Source organism: Mytilus edulis, chromosome 7 (genome assembly GCF_963676685.1).
Source record: "Mytilus edulis chromosome 7, xbMytEdul2.2, whole genome shotgun sequence".
Taxonomy (NCBI): Eukaryota; Metazoa; Mollusca; class Bivalvia; order Mytilida; family Mytilidae; genus Mytilus; species Mytilus edulis.
Window position 1 is genome coordinate 29,771,148 of NC_092350.1, and position 17,412 is coordinate 29,788,559.

Sequence of the window (17,412 nt, forward strand, 5' to 3'; positions counted from 1 at the left end):
TTATGTATTTTCATATTGATAAAATGTCAATTCGGAAAAATTCGAGAAAGGTTAAAAGTGATATTCATATTGTAATTTACATCCCAAAGAAATAGGATTTTTTTTTTTTTTTCAGAGTAACAAAAAGGTACTTTTATAAAAAGGTACTTTTATATTTATGATTTTTATAATTTACCAAACACAACATTCACTTTTTTTTCAATTGTTTTAATGAAATAAATCAATATATTAAGAATAATAGGAAAAAATAATATTAGTACTATCAAAACATAACCTAACCAAAATTAATGATGTCAAATTAGAGGAAAAAGACATCTTTATGTATTAATAGCTATAAGATATTCGAGAAAGACAGGGATGATGATCTTTTGGGTTAATTTTATGCATTTGAAATCTTTATTTTTTTTCTACTTTTCTTCAGAATGTTCCAATAAGTTTCAAGATAATCCTATGAATGAAGACAGTGTGAATTGTGTCATGTCATCATGTTATGGATTTATATGTTGTGTGAACACACCAATACTTAGCACATCTGTTCAAATATCATGGGAAATTCAGGAATGTAGAAACAGAATCAACTTACAGATAGAAAAAATGAAAAAGACAATTAAGCTTGATAACTTTAACTTTGGTAAGAAATCTCACTTTTGTAAAAGCTGCCGTTGTAATATTGAAATTTTTCTATCATTCTTCATGTGTTATATAGCTGCATTATATATATATTCGTTAGTTAAAATAGAAAAAAACTTCAAAAAGACAATCAGTCTACAACATCAACACAAAAAACAAACGTTTCGTCAATGCAGACTTTACTAAATCTGTTGTATCCTTTATGCATGTTATGTTTGGTTAGATATTGAATTGAATCTTTTAGCTCTAGAGCAGTCACTTTATATTTTACAATACTTTGAATATTGATTTGAATATATACTTTGTATGACATTTTATTGAAATTTGATTTTGCTCGCACATAATTGTTTTCTTGTTCTTTTTCTGGACTGATATGTTGATGAAATATAACTGCAAATAAAAGAAACATATTTTTTAGAGAAACAGCGTTATAATATTAATTTGAATACTTCTTATAGGAGAAGACCACACATTGTCTTTGTTAGAAATTTTCAAAATAACGTAAGTATAATTAGTTATCAAAGGTACCATCATTATAATCAAATCCGCCAGACTCGTTTCGTCTACATAGGACTCATCAGTGACGCTCAGATCTAAATAGTTATAAAGCCAAAACAAGTACAAAGTTGAAGAGCATTGAGGACCCAAAATTCAAAAAAGGTTTTGCCAAATACGTCTAAGGTAATCTATTCCTGGAATTAGAAAATTCTAAGTTTTTTCGAAAAATTCAAAGTTTTGTAACAGAAAATTTCTAAAGATGCATGTCAACACCGAAGTGCCGACCTCTGGGCTAGTGATACCCTCGGGGACGAAAAGTACATATTTAGTATAATATTCCATATTGTATAATAAAGAAAAGTGTTATTGACCTTTCTTTTATATTTTAGGTACCAAATAGACTCTGATGAAATAAATGACAAATTTTCAATAAATGTGAACATTAGTGTATGCTATGAAACAGACAGATGTGAAATGAATTTGACAATTTTAAATGATTATTTAGTAGACAGGAAAAAATGTGATAGTGGAAATGGTTTCTTGGATAATGGTAGGTATTATCCAAGTCAAATACAGTCAATGATGAAGGAAAATTGAATCTGCTTGCACATTAAAAAAAATAACAATTTATTGCTTGTTTACCTTCTACAAAAATGTTTTATTACAATGTATGAAGCACATTTACGCATCATCAGTACTTTACAAACATATTTGTAGTAATTTATTGAGACACATAGAATTATGCTAAATATTTGTACATTTAATATTAAAAAGAGGTGGTATGATTACCAATGAGACCAGATGACATAGATGTTAGCAACTAAATCGCCATACGTTGTGAAACAATGGGTAAGACATTAACAGTATTGTAAACTACAAATGTCCCTCGAAATGACAAAATGTGAAACAACCAAACAAATTAAAAAACAAAAACAAATAGAAATGATGATGGTCACCAACCAACGACCACAACTGAATAACTGTCGAATGACTAGGTATAGACACATTCAGTTTGTGGCAAAATTATACCTGATAACCATTAACCAAACCTGGAACCGTAGTATACCACTATTAAATAAGACCAAATAATCAAATCAATTAAACAGGTTTTACCGAGACTAAATCGTCAACATCCTATTAAATGTTAGTGTTAGAAACTGCAAAGGTATACATATCTAGTTAATTGTATCTATTAATAACAAAATCAATATTATAATGGTTGAAACATTATTCGGATATTTTATTAAAATATCGAAATTGATAACACTTGTATGTCTCAAAAGACAGTCTTTGTACAAATTATTACTTCGGGAATAATAGAAGATTTGGATATTCACCATAGTGACAGCTATCCTTATTAAAGACAAAACCAAACAGCAGCTATAGCTCAATTGACAGTATTCAACGATAGACATTACTTGTCTCTGATACTATGAATTGAACATGTAAGGGACCAACATTCACGGTCCAATATTCCAAAGGTGGATTAAAATAACTACTCTCTTTTATCTAGGTGCTCCTCTTGAAATATTTTAACGAGATAACCAAGCAAATGACGCTAACCTCATTCCAAAGTTCCATACTTAAGTTATAGAAAGATAAAATTAAAAAAAACATATGTCTTAAACTAATCTTTTCAACCTTTGTATTTTACAATAACATACTTATTAACCGAATTAAAAGTCAAAATGTATTGCTTAACTCAGCCCAAAATTGATGCACCGTGTTCAAAGCAGTTGGTTCTGACCAAATTATAAACAAAAGTATTACACAATTTCTCGTTCAAGACTTAATTTGGAGAAAAACATTATTGAATGCTAAAAATCGAATATTTGAAAGCATTTAAATCAAGCAATGTCTTAAACAATAGTCAATTGTGAAAACGACCAACTTAACGTTACGGTTGCAACCTTTATTTAATTTTACCTTATTTTTTTCACTTTAATTTATTGAAGTATGCAAAATGAAGAGTTTTAACTTTACTGAACTAGCTGTAGACACATTTTTATTGTCATCTGATCTAAGCTACAATATAAAAGCATCCATATGCATTTGATAATTTTGTTTCATATTTTTATGCCCCACCTACGATAGAAGGGGGGCATTATGTTTTCTGGTCTGTGCCTCCGTTCGTCTGTGCGTCCGTTCGTCTGTACTTCCGTTCGTCCGTCCGTTCGCTTCAGGTTGAAGTTTTTGGTCAAGGTAGTTTTTGAAGAAGTTGAAGTCCAATCAACTTGACACTTAGTACACATGTTCCCCATGATATGATCTTTCTAAATTTAATGCCAAATTATAGTTTTGATCCCAATTCCATGGTCCACTGAACATAGAAAATGATAGTGCGACGTTCAGGTTAAAGTTTTTGGTCAAGGTAGTTTTTGATGAAGTTAAAGTTACATCAACTTGAAACTTAGTACACATGTTCCCTATGATATGATTTTTCTAATTTTGATTCCAAATTAAAGTTTTGACCCCAATTTCACGGTCCACTGAACATAGAAAATTATAGTGCGAGTGGGGCATCTGTGTACTATGGACACATTCTTGTTTTAGCCTTCAAATTGATTCAATGGATGCAAGAAAAACAAATTGAATCAGCACTTTCCAACAGAGATGTCATTGCAAATGAATTAATGGTAGACCTTGGTATTGAAGATTTTATAGAACCTAGAAGTCGGTGTAATGTAGATTTGTCACCCTATAGAGAGGCTGTAAATGGATGGAATAATGGTATTTGTTTTTACATTAATATACATATAAGATATAACTCGTCGAAACATCAGCCCAACAATGTTAGATATGTAAATTTGCTTTCGCAATTGCTTTGTTCTTCTTATATATATATAACCTCTCAATAATAACTAATGTATTGTGATTCAAATTAAAATTATTTACACTTTTAGATAATGAAACATGAGTAAATATGCTACTTACTTGTACAATGACATTATAATAATCTTTCTTTTTATTAGGTAACATAATGTTTTACTTGTAATAGGCAGTAAAATATATTACTAGTAATGTGACAAAAGTATCCCTCCTTTGTAAAGAGAGGCAAAATATATCAAAGTTACATCAAACTCATAAGTCGAAGATAAACTGACAATGACATGGTTTAAAAGAAAAAGACAAACAGACAAACAGTCCGGAAACATACATAGAAAACCAAAGACTGAGCAACATGAAACCACCAAGAAACAGGTGACTCATAAATCTCTTCATATTTAACATATTATTTTATCGCCCTTAATATGACAAATATTTCTGGATGTAAAACAAAACTGACAACGCCATGACAAAAAACAAAAACAGCAGTATAAAAAATAAATAATTCTCTGCTTATATGGAAGCAAACGTGTAATGTATCAGCTGTAATGTGGTAACATAATTAATCTATAACTTGTAACAAAGCAACTAAATATATTACTTGTAATACGGAAATATAAACTCATCATAGCTTTAAGGATTGAAATTTTGGTATTATATGATACTTTGCATATGTATATAAACTATCTCTTGTTATATTCAAGATATAAGATGTATTTTCTGTTAAAAACAGCCAGATGTTTTAATAGATTTTGATAGAGTTAGCTATAGTATTTGTTAAACTTTTAATTAAAAGTGTAATGGCATGTGTGCCTTGTCGGTGATTTAAAGCTAAAATTAAATATATATATTAAAATAAGATAGATCGCATAACGGTTGTGTTTCGTTTCCTCTCAGCATGTCCAAACATTAGTACGCCGGTTGCTGTTTTGCCAGACAACATAAAATGTTACATGTCATCTGCCTGTAATAGAATATCTTGTTGTGTATATGTTGATGTCTTCAGAAGATCATTGAATGCCTATTTAGAAGTCGATACATGTCAATATATGTTGGTAGTGTATCTGGAAAATCTCCGATATGAAGTTCCGCTTTTGAACTACAAATGGGGTAAGAAATCGTTTTTTTATATTTCATATCCCTGAATTATTTTGTTTACTAAATCATACATAATTTTCTTGTTAGATGAGATGACGGAAATGCAGATTGACCTTTGCAGGAGTCATGAAAATATATTTCATAATTTTGAACTTTACCATGTTTACTGTAAAATTTTCATCATGGCGCCATTATTTTGTTTAAATCGAGATTGCAGAACGAATGAAAGTATGTGGGTTTTTTTTTAAACAAATCTACTATTAAATGATTTAAATCCTAAAATATTGAAGTCATCCTATTACAATCAAGAGTAAATCAACTATCGAAATTTCAGTAGAGAAACTAGACCAAAGAAGGTACATGAGGAACCATACTCTTTAGATTAAAATGTTAATTGAATGCTCTCATGCCGTGTGAATTGTCTAAATATACATGTAAAAGCATTTGATTAAGGGAGGGGTGAAAGATACCAGAGGGACAGTCAAACTCATAAATCGATAATAAACTGACAATGCCATGGCTAAAAAAAAGAAAAAAGACAAACAGACAAATAATAATACACAACATAAAACACTAAAGACTAAGCAACATGAACCCCACAAAAGACTTGGGTTGATCTTAGGTGCTCTGAAAGGGGAAGCAGTTGCTAGTTTACATGTGGCACCCGTCGTGTTACTCATGTTATTACAAACCCGGTACATAGTTAATTACAGGAACATGGTATTATTCTACTATTCAAATGTTATGGATATATAAAAGTAATGAAACTGTTGTGTTATTAATAAACTCTTTTTTTATTTACAGACAAAGATGAAGAAGTTCAGATACATGGAGTGTTCAGGCTGATGTGAGTTGGTATATTTGTTGTTGCTGTTCAGACATATTATCATATTCCATAAATCAAGATTTAGCTATAAATGGTTAAAAGTTGTAAAAAAGAGAGATACCGATGACATGCATATATGAGACAGTATATGAAACGATATTACAATAGCAAAAATCGAAACTATAAAAAAAACTTTGACCTTGAAATCAATGTCGTAAGATTTTTCACATAAAAACTGTGCACTCAACGGTGTTGACGCATACATTTAGCCATGACTCCTTTATATCATCAATTGCAAAATATCTTGAAAACTGTTCGGATCCCCACCTTAAAACAATATACACTAGAACACACCTGCGAAATCGCGGGCATTAAGTTCGTGATGAAGTATATACATTGTTGTAGAATGAATTTTCCAAAACGATTTTATGACTGGAAGAAATTGAGGCAAGGTATCAAAAGTCTTAGACTCGGCGGGTACCGGTTGTGACAGGACAATTTTTTAGCCCTCCCCCTTCGTTCCAAAGTCCGTTATTTTTTGTTTTCTGTTTGTCTGTATACTATGAACATACAAATACTAAAAATAAAGTGTATTTTCTGTTTACTACCAATTCCAAGTTTACTAGCGATTCACGGCAGTCACTGATATATTACTCTGTATAATATATCATTGACCGCCGTGGATAATCGTGGAATTGATTGTAAATAGCAAATATAACTACTTTGTCCATAGTATTAGTATGACCAAAGGTTACAGTAAAACGTGAAAATGATTGTCCTGTTCCGAGTCCTGTCCTCAAGTACTAAGACAATTTTAAAACAGACCTAAACGGAAGTCTTGTCTATGACTTAAAAGTCCATCCGATGACGGAAACAATATCAGGACGTCATTATTTTCATTTTCCTCCCAAAATAACGAAAACTGAATAATCATAAGGAAGGATGACAAATGAGACTATGCATGGTACCTGTAGGACATAAAGTCATAACGATCAATGTATTGTGGAAGGAAGAGAAGGGACACACAAAATGAGGTCTTCTCATTTAATAATATAGATACTTAGATTTTGAGACAATATCGATTTATTGCACTTTGTGTTTTGGCCTTGTAGTCATGACTGACTCATTATACAAATACCAGTGGCAGATGCTTGTCTAATGTAAAACCGTAAAGGACATACCACTTTGATCGCCACAAAATAAATCTATTTTTTTACAATATCTTTTTAACAAAAAAAATTTAAACAATACTGTCACACATGTATGTGTCTCTCTAAAGATACTAGTGCGTTGAACAAACTTAACTTCTTTCACTATATTTGTAGTTTTGGGAACATCGTTTGACAGCATTTTACATTACTTTCGAATATTGAAGTCAGTAATTTAAATAAACACAAAAGTGTGAATATGTAATTGTTTTTATTAGGCCACACCAATTTGATTTCTTGTTCGACGGACCCGCCCGCACCTATTTTTTTCAAAACAGAATATTTTTATTTTTTTTATATTCCCGCTTCCCGCATCCGGAAATGTAATCATGTCCATTTCCCGCACCGTTTTTTTTGTAAATATTATAAAAAGATATCAACATTTGTTTTTAAAATCAGTCTAACCTGTATATAACGATTTTAAACATAAAAGCACCCCACCACACTGTGTATCTGTGAGAATATTTGTTTTAGCATGAAACCTATTCATCAAAAGTGAGAGTGCACCGATGTAAATTTATAACAGCGGGAACTGTAAAGAACAAAAAATTGGTTTCTTTGCCCTTACTTATATTCCCTATCAAAACATGTTCGTTGTAAGAATAAAGTACAAAGAACTTCCGAAGGATTTGCCTTCAACTGCAATTATATTGTATGCTGGCGAAACAAACTATCCATAGCCGCTGCATGTTTATGCACCTGTCCTGATTGATTCAGGGGCCTGTCCTTCAGCAGTTATCATTTGTTGATGTGGTTCATTGGTATTTTCCGCTTCGGATATATAGATTAGATCGTTGGTTTTCCTGTTCGAATTGTGTACGCTAATAATTTTGGGGTTCTTTTTAGCTTGCTGTTTGGTCTCTATCAAAGCCCTGTGTAAAAGGCCGTAATTTGACCTGTGTTTGTTATTATCAGGTTGAGAACAACCTCCCTCAGACAAGGGGTCATTTTACTGATGTAGAAAAGAAAATAGAAATACCAAGGATTTGTATAGTTCTTCTATACAAAACCTTTGAAAACTTAGAATTTTGTACTCAAAAAGAGGAAAGTTACATCATATGTTAAACAACTTTTTCTAAAAGAGGGGTCCACTTATTTTGAATAATATTAAACTGTTAAACAAAAATTCTTGGACATGTTTTGACCATTTAATACCAGATAGATATATAGTTCTTTGAGAAAATATGAGCCCTTTTGTACAAACAAATATATTATATTTTATATTGATCCCTTATAAAACATGTAAAAGGGATATTTATAACATTAAGGGGTTGCCCCAAAACTGATTATGACTTGGATTGAGAATTGTCTCATTGTCAGTTACACATACATAGACCAGATTTAATTATTTCTTGGTGAACAGGGAAAAAATACTTCAGAAATTAAAGAAATGTCAAAGTACCAGTGATAAATCAAGTTTTAATATTGTCAAAACCTACTATTTTATGTTTACAAAAAAAAATTATAATCGCTCGCGTTTACTTTTTAAGCTTCGCCTCAAAAATTTTCAAATTAAATATTTTTAATTAAAATTTTCAAATTGCTCGCGCGCCCCAAATTTTGGAGTCCAAAAATCCGTAGAACAAGAAATTAAATTGGTGTGGCCTTATTAGTATACTTATGAACTGCAGTGTTTATACGATTTTCTAGAGCTTGCATTTTCTATCATGATTTCCTTGATTGATAGTTGCTGATTACAAGTAAGCTTTTGGGAGAAGAGTTGGAAGTGTTGAAGTTGAAATAATCCCTTCCAAAATTTTACAGATGTCATCACAAGTTGGCTGATAGTTCTAGCTTATAGTAATCTGTTTCACAGATAACAATGGATATATTATTGTAGTCGTAACCACAATCCAGTACTATTTTCCTCTTATGTGACCTACCGTATAAGACTCACCATCATCGTTGTTCGTAAATAAGTAGCACTTTAGGTTCGATATTCGATCTATGATCAACCCGGTTTCTCTTGGGGTTTACGTTGCTCATATTTACTTTTCTATGCTGTAGTTCCTAAACTGCTGTTTGTCTTTTCGTTGTTAAGAGTTTTTTCTATGTCAATGTCAGTTTGCTTTATACTTATGAATTTGAATATTTGTTTGATATCTCTCGTGTCATATGAATATTTTAGATTTCGAGTGAGAAATATACCTTCTGAGACTAGATTTTCTGTTGATGCTGAAGTTAAAGTCTGTTTTGATGCTACAAGTAATAAATGCCAGACAGAAATATCTGTTATGAAAGCATCTGATCTTTTGTACACAGTTTGTTCCCCTGACGATGACAAAGCGCCTTTTAAAGGTAAAAAAAAATATCTGTTTTAGATTTTTGTTTCAATTTTGCAATTTTCTTTTAATTTATTTTTTTACGATCGAAGTAGATAAATATATACATAATACTTTTTTGGTAGGAAGACTTATTAAAGATTATGATTCATTACCTGCAATGAAATTGGAAAGTAATACTATTACTTGACTTTATCAGATATGAACAAGAATGTTTAATATTCAGAAGGACTTTTGACAAAATTAATTAAACTGATATATTAAAAGATGCTCTAATTTTTTATACAAAGTAATGAAAAACTTGATTAATTAAAACTCTGTTTATGAACTAATTGATAATTAAGGAAAAAATGAATCAAAATGTTGTTTTGGAAAAATGGGACAGACAGATTACTCTTAATGAACAAATGTTCTATTTTAAAAAAAAAATATCGTTTAAAGGAAAATAAGTTGAAAATGCTGAGAAACTACAAATTAAATGTATGTTAAATATGGAATTAAACGTCTATTTGATAAATCATGATATATATAGAATACAGATATTATTGGTATGTTTGATTATTTTATAGGAATTTCCTATGATTTTTGGAAAGTAACAGAGTTATCTTTAATCCCAACTGATAGAGGTACGTTTTATAATATTATTATTTTATAGACAACTTTCATATACATGTATGTAGATTTATTATGAAGGCTTCTTTGCAAGGACTAATTCAGGGAAAATTGAAGGGATATTTAACATTGATAAAAACAGGACATGCATGCAAACAAAATAGAATAAGGTTGTTGTAAGATTTAGGTTATATTCAATGATATAATGACAACACTATCTTCATGCTTTACAGACCATTATTTGTTTATGTTTGGGATTTGTACATTTCTGTTTTATAATGTTTAGCATGTTCTGTGATGCTGCCTCAGAAGCCAAATGTAGTTTGTCAAATGACACAAGATTGTCAAAGTATACAGTGCTGTGTTGAAGCTGTGTTTAAGGTCGCAGAAAGAAAAGTGTGTACATCATTCGGAGTGAATATTTGTGATCAGCTCGATTTTAGTATTGAGCGCAAAAAGTGGCAAAGAAACATCATTGCAGGTGATATTAGTTATGTTTAAGGTAGCATGGTGGTCTTCCGCTATCCTTGATTGTAAATAACAGAGAATCTAAGGTCTAGATTTTCATTCAAATCCGCACAATTTTATGAGGAATGCAGATAGCTGATATTGAATTTTCATTTTAAAAAATAAATTTTTAAGGTTCTTACCTATAAAGGCTTATATGTTTACAAATGAAGATTATTTTTGCTTGATTTTTAACTCACCTGGCCCGAAATGATCAGTTGACCCATATAGGAGTTATTGCCCTTTACAGTCAATTTTTAACCATTTTTCGTAAATCTTAGTAATCTTTTACAAAAATCTTCTCCTCTGAAACTACTGGGCCAAATTTATCCAAACTTGACCACAATTATCTTTGGGGTATTTAGTTTAAGAAATATGTCCGGTGACCCGGCCAACCAACCAAGATGGCCGCCACAGCTAAAAATAGAACATAGGGGTAAAATGCAGTTTTTGGCTTATTACTTAAAAACCAAAGCATTTAGAGCAAATCTGACATCTGGTAAAATTGTTAATCAGGTCAAGATCCAGCTACCCTGATATTTTCAGATGAATCTGACAACCTTTTGTTGGGTTGCTGCCCCTGAATTGGTAATTTTAAGGAAATTTTGCTGTTTTTGGTTATTATCTTGTATATTAATATAGATAGAGATAAACTGTAACAGCCATTATGTTCAGCAAAGAAAAATTTACAAATAAGTCAACATGACCGAAATGGTCAGTTGATCCCTTTAGGAGTTATTGCCTTTTATAGTCAATTTTTAACCATTTTTCGTAAATCTTAGTAATCTTTTACAAAAATCTTCTCCTCTGAAACTACTGGGCCAAATTAATCCAAACTTATCCACAATCATCTTTGGGGTATCTAGTTTGATAAATGTGTCCGATGACCCGGCCATCCAACCAAGATGGCCGCCATGGCTAAAAATAGAACATAGGGGTAAAATGCAGTTTTTGGCTTATAACTCAAAAACCAAAGCGTTTAGAGCAAATTTGACATGGGGTTAAATTGTTTATCAGGTCAAGATATATCTGCCCCGAAATTTTCAGATAAATCGGACAACCCGTTGTTTGGTTCCTGCCCCTAAATTGGTAATTTTAAGGAAATTTTACTGTTTTTGGTTATTATCTTGAAAATTATTATAGATAGAAATAAACTGTAAACAGCAATAATGTTCAGCAAAGTAAGATCTACAAATAAGTCAACATGCCCGAAATGGTCAGTTGACCCATATAGGAGTTATTGCCCTTTATAGTAAATTTTTAACCATTTTTCGTAAATCTTAGTAATCTTTTACAAAAATCTTCTCCTCTGAAACTACTGGGCCAAATTAATCCAAACTTATCCACAACGATCTTTGGGGTATCTAGTTTAAAAAATGTGTCCGATGACCCGGCCATCCAACCAAGATGGCCGCCATGGCTAAAAATAGAACATTGGGGTAAATGCAGTTTTTGGCTTATAACTCAAAAACCAAAGCGTTAAGAGCAAATCTGACATGGGGTTAAATTGTTTATCAGGTCAAGATCTATCTGCCCCGAAATTTTCAGATGAATCGGACAACCCGTTGTTGGGTTCCTGCCCCTGAATTGGTAATTTTAAGGAAATTTTGCTGTTTTTGGTTATTGTCTTGAATATTATTATAGATAGAGATAAACTGTAAACAGCAATAATGTTCAACAAAGTAAGATTTACAAATAAGTCAACATGACCGAAATAGTCAATTGATCCCCTAAGGAGTTATTGTCCTTTATAGTCAATTTTCAACAATTTTTATAAAATTTGTAAATTTTTACTAACATTTTCCACTGAAACTACTGGGCCAAGTTCATTATAGATAGAGATAATTGTAAGCAGCAAGGATGTTCAGTAAAGTAAGATGTACAAACACATCACCATCACCAAAATACAATTTTGTCATGAATCCATCTGCTTTCTTTGTTTAATAGTCACATCGACCAAGGTGAGCGACACAGGCTCTTTAGAGCCTCTAGTTATTGTTTCAGGGCAGGTTACTGTGAAATAGTGCATTTTCTGAAGTTGAAAAGACAACGTACAGTGACCCGATCATTTCTTTTCCTATATAATCCTATATAATCCATAATCATTGTGTCATTTCGTCAAAACCTACAGCTTGGGAAAATGCTCGATGATCTATCATTTTTAAAATATTTTTAATATATAATATCACAATAGACATGATAGATACTGCATTTTGACAATTCATTAATATATTCTATTATTTTAACTTATAATCCCATACCACATCAAGATTTTTTCTTACATGTAGTTGATATGGATCATTTGGGGATAGTTTTTGAATTAAAAAATCTACAGATCATATATTTTTTGTTGTATGATAAGGTATTTATATATATTACTCAAGAATGTAAGAACTTCAATAGAAATACCAAATTGATATTCAAACTCACAATGGAAAAAAGACGCACAAGAGTGTGCAAAATATAACATAGACAATTTTAAGCAACACGAACTCAATAAGACAAGTGTGATCAGATCATGTACCAAATACTGTTCTGTTGCTAATGGAAGTGCATACCAATTTTAACTTGAGGCATCAGCACACAATTTAGTCTCAGAATGTACGTTTCGCACTCTAAACCTCAAATATAAATGAGACGCGAGAGATATTAAAAAGATATTCATATTTATCAGTAAAGAAACAAACTGGCAATGAAAAAGAAAAACATAAAATGACGAAAAGACAAACAGTACACAAAATACAACATAGAAAAAGTAAATAATGAGAAACACGAACCCCGAGCAGAATAAAAAAAAGTAAATGGAGGGGTATAAATAGTGAGCAGCAGCTCACCGAACAACCATTTATCTTGAAATAAATGAATTCGTTTATATTCATGTTATTAATATAAATGACATTATTAATGTTGATTGCAATAATCTTTTGTAGATGATGTCATATCTGAGTCGATAGGAGACTCATTTCAATTACATATAACCGTTTACAAACTACCAACTAAATACAGATTGACAGCATCTTTAAACGCTCATTATCTCACTACTGGTGTACAGACCTTTGAACTTTTTAAAGACATAGACCTTAAGAATACTGCATGTCATGGAAGGAAGAAAAGAAGAAAGCGTAGTGCATTGAGGTATGTGTATGAAACAATATACAAAGATTAGAGACTGCTGTTGATTTTTTTAATATAATTATTTGAAATACGCCTTATGTAAGTTTTGCTTTGATATATTGATTACGGGTGTCCTTAATTACATTGGATGCAAATAAATACCACTTTTTCCCCGTTAAATGAAAACCAATCATTCAAGTTTGAAATCAACCCGATTGTGTCATTCCTTACACATTACATGATAATAACTATTGTCAAGTCGTTGACCTTCTATCGAAACAAATTGGTATTGCGTTTAGCCGAGAAGAAATGACTCATTGTATATCTACTCATGCCCACATGCACGTGTCTCAGAAGAAAAAAAGGATTGTTTGCGACCGTGTGTCAAAAATGCCCTATAGTATATTGTATTATAAAAAGCTTAAAAGGTTACACACGTGCACTGATTTATTTCCATTTAAAAGCACTGATCAATAGTATAGAACGATACACTAGTCAAAGTATTCATATATAGAAAAATATTTTTTAGGAAATCATTATGTCAGATTATAAATTTTAATCCGCTTATAGCAAATGCGAAATATCGTTCATTCACTCTTTATTATTTTGCTAAAATTTGAATTCTTTGATTAGTTATACAATAAATTATTACTCGTTTTTAATTGAATAATATTTTTATATATGCAAGTTTATAATATATTTTTAAGCTGTATTGTTTTTTTTTTTATAATTTGAATACCTTTAATAGCCTTTCCTATCATAAAAATATTTACAATTTCTGTGTTTTTATTTTCCAATCATGTTTTGTAAAACAATAAGTGAGATAAAAAATCAGTTACATTTCGATCGGACATTTTCAAGATGTTTATGTAAACGATTTGTATTCTCTTTTTTTTTTTTTTTTTGTTATTCGAAGGTTTTCTTTTATTTCCTAATACAAGTATTATTATACTATATTTGATGTATTCTTATTTTTTAGCCGTTTGTTAAGTGTTGAATTCTACTACATAATTAGGTTTATTAGAGGTATCTATAGTCTACAAACACACTAATTAAATACTATTAATAATGTTTTACAATATATTATTTTTTTAACCGAAATACAAAAAGATAACTGTTATATTATCTTTATATTTTTTTTCAAGCCTGGATCCAAATAATATGATGCAAGGCTTGAGACTGTTGTCAGGACAAAAAGCATCAGAAAGTGCTTATATAGACTTTTTTAATGCTGTTAAAGAAACAGAGGTAAGAAAATAAAATCAGAGAGATAGCAAAATACTGTTCTAAAAAAAACCACTAAAAAACTCGCATAATTTTTAACTAGTTATTTTGTTTTACAAATTTTAGTCAAATGGATTTGAAATCGATGTTGGACTTTTCAACTTTGTTTCAGATATTGGATATTTTTGGTTAATAATTGCAAAATCGTATCCACACCCTTCCCATAGAAGAAAATTACCATTTATCTAGATAAAAATAAATGAATGTGTTAGTATTGCCAAAAATTAAATTATCTATTATCTACGAATAATATATCTCCCCAAAAGAGGCTTGGTTTGAGAAACAGCTGTATTTACAATGTGCAACTTATAGTCGGTTATAAAAGTCCCCGCCATGACTAAGGAGTAGGTTCGGTAAGGTCCTAAAGAATGTAAAAAAAACAATTGATTTTTCCATTAACGACAATAGTAATGTTTCCTGCTGTACTGATTTTTTTTAGTCGATTTTTATTATAAAACCTTTTTTAAAATAAAGAATATTTATTGTGTTAAAATATTTCATAAAAAAAAAATGATATGGTCGCGTTGCTTTTCTATGTGTAATTTACAGTTGTCAAGGGTGACCATCATTCTCGCACAGTAAAATTTATGCATTCAACAACAAAGAAAATAAAATCTCAACTATTTCTGAAGGAGGAATCACATTTTATTTTGTCATTGCTACAACCAAGAATCAATAAGGTTTCAGTGGAAAAAAAATTATTTGTGGCACACTCCACCCAATCAAAATCTGCCATGTTTTTGTTTCTGAATACTATGTTATGCTCATTTTTAACTGGTCCCAAAAGAGCTAATGGTAGATTAGCTTAATTTCAAATAAGAATTTATTGACCAATATCACAACGAAACATAGCTAATATATAGACTAAATAGGAAATAAGCCATTTTTTGAATATTTACGTTCCTGCGTTTTATTTTTGACGTCACAAATAGTACTTATTTTTATTTTCCACGCAAAAGTCAATGAAAATAGTTAAATTCCCATCGATTATTGGACAGGAAACATAGAGCGCATAAGTCGACAACAAAGATCTTTTACAATACTGTGTGTAGAGACATTTTATATGTCTACCTTGAATATTTACTTTGTCGACGCCTGCGCTCCATGTTTCCTGGTCCTAAAGTTGGTTGAAATTCGGCCGATTTTGTCAAATATTGCCAAAATCCATCTTCACCTATTTTAATTTGGATGTACAAATGAACGCTTTGAAATAAAACTTTGACAAAATAAGTTAATTTTAACTTTCTTACATGTCTGCATCTTGCGGCATTGCACTTTATAATCAGGGCCATTTACCGAAAAAAAAAGATTCAAAACAAAACAAATTACGAAAACCAAAGATGGCAGACATAAACCATGGACAACCACTTATCGACAGGCTCACGACTTGGGTCAAGCAAAAAAAGAATTTAAGAATGTAGTAAGGAGTAAAATGTTTGCGAGTACTCAACCATACCCTAACTTGAAAAGTGGTGAGACGTTTTTGATTTTAACGAACGTAATCTATGTATTACGGTAAGTTATTAAGCCAGGGAATTCGTTACCACAAATTACTTCAAACCTTTTCGAAATTCTTTCATAGATATAAAGATTTGGTTTTAAAGTTTTGTTGTACCTGTAGAAAACTTTTTAAACGGAATAGCCAACACCATTTTAAATGAAATGTTCTTTGCTATGTCCGGAAATTTAGAAACAATCCAGTTTAAGGTATCTATCCTTCGAATAAATTTATTCTAAAAGGTTACCAATTCAACACTGAAATTAGATCATTGAATATTGTTCAATTGGCATTAAAATTGATTTTGTTATCAGTAAATAATAGGAAACACAATATTATTGTTATATACATATACACATTCATGTATCTTGGTATTGTACAAGGTCATGTTTTTCACTGACTGTTAATGACGTCTTTACACTCAATCCATTGAATGTTGGATGTGTACGGATTGATAATTAAAAGTCTAAGATGAATGATTTGTTTATTAGTTGTTAGTGGCCTTGAACTAGCTGTCAGTAATTGCGAGTACCCTCAGATCTGTTCTTAGTGTCTTTTTCTTGTTCGGATGTCGACTTGTATTTGTAGTATTTGTGTTTTTATTCATCTGATGAGTTAATGTGTTAAATATTTGTTTTTCGTTTATTTTTTGTATATAAATTAGGCCGTTAGTTTTCTTGTTTGAATTGTTTAACATTGTAATTTCGGGGCCTTTTATAGCTGACTATCCGATATGGGCTTCGCTCATTGTGAATTATAGTTGTTAATTTCTGTATATTGTTGGTCTCTTTTGGAGATTTGTCTCATTGGCAATCATACCACATGTTTTTATATTTACAACACAACATAAAACAAAATATACCAAAAAAAACAGTTGCAAAGAATTTAACCCATCAGATCGATATAAATCAGCATAACATCTAACAAAAAACCGACATCAGATGATGCAGTGTATTTATACAGGCTTACGCCAAAATATAGGTATTATTGAAAAATTTAAGTACCGTAAAAGTGAAAATGTGTATAACA

General features: G+C 30.8%; 1 protein-coding gene across 1 annotated transcript in view; it reads left to right on the forward strand.

Moving 5' to 3' along the window:
* LOC139481215 (uncharacterized) overlaps positions 1-17,412 on the forward strand; it is a 133,303-nt gene that overhangs the window by 12,018 nt on the left and 103,873 nt on the right. Inside the window, exons 14-24 of the mRNA XM_071264380.1 lie at positions 422-631; positions 1,089-1,131; positions 1,518-1,678; positions 3,682-3,858; positions 4,852-5,064; positions 5,857-5,899; positions 9,215-9,384; positions 9,938-9,994; positions 10,267-10,461; positions 13,418-13,622; positions 14,747-14,849. Of these exons, the coding sequence (XP_071120481.1) occupies positions 422-631; positions 1,089-1,131; positions 1,518-1,678; positions 3,682-3,858; positions 4,852-5,064; positions 5,857-5,899; positions 9,215-9,384; positions 9,938-9,994; positions 10,267-10,461; positions 13,418-13,622; positions 14,747-14,849 (1,577 nt within the window). The remainder of the gene's footprint in view (positions 1-421; positions 632-1,088; positions 1,132-1,517; positions 1,679-3,681; positions 3,859-4,851; positions 5,065-5,856; positions 5,900-9,214; positions 9,385-9,937; positions 9,995-10,266; positions 10,462-13,417; positions 13,623-14,746; positions 14,850-17,412) is intronic.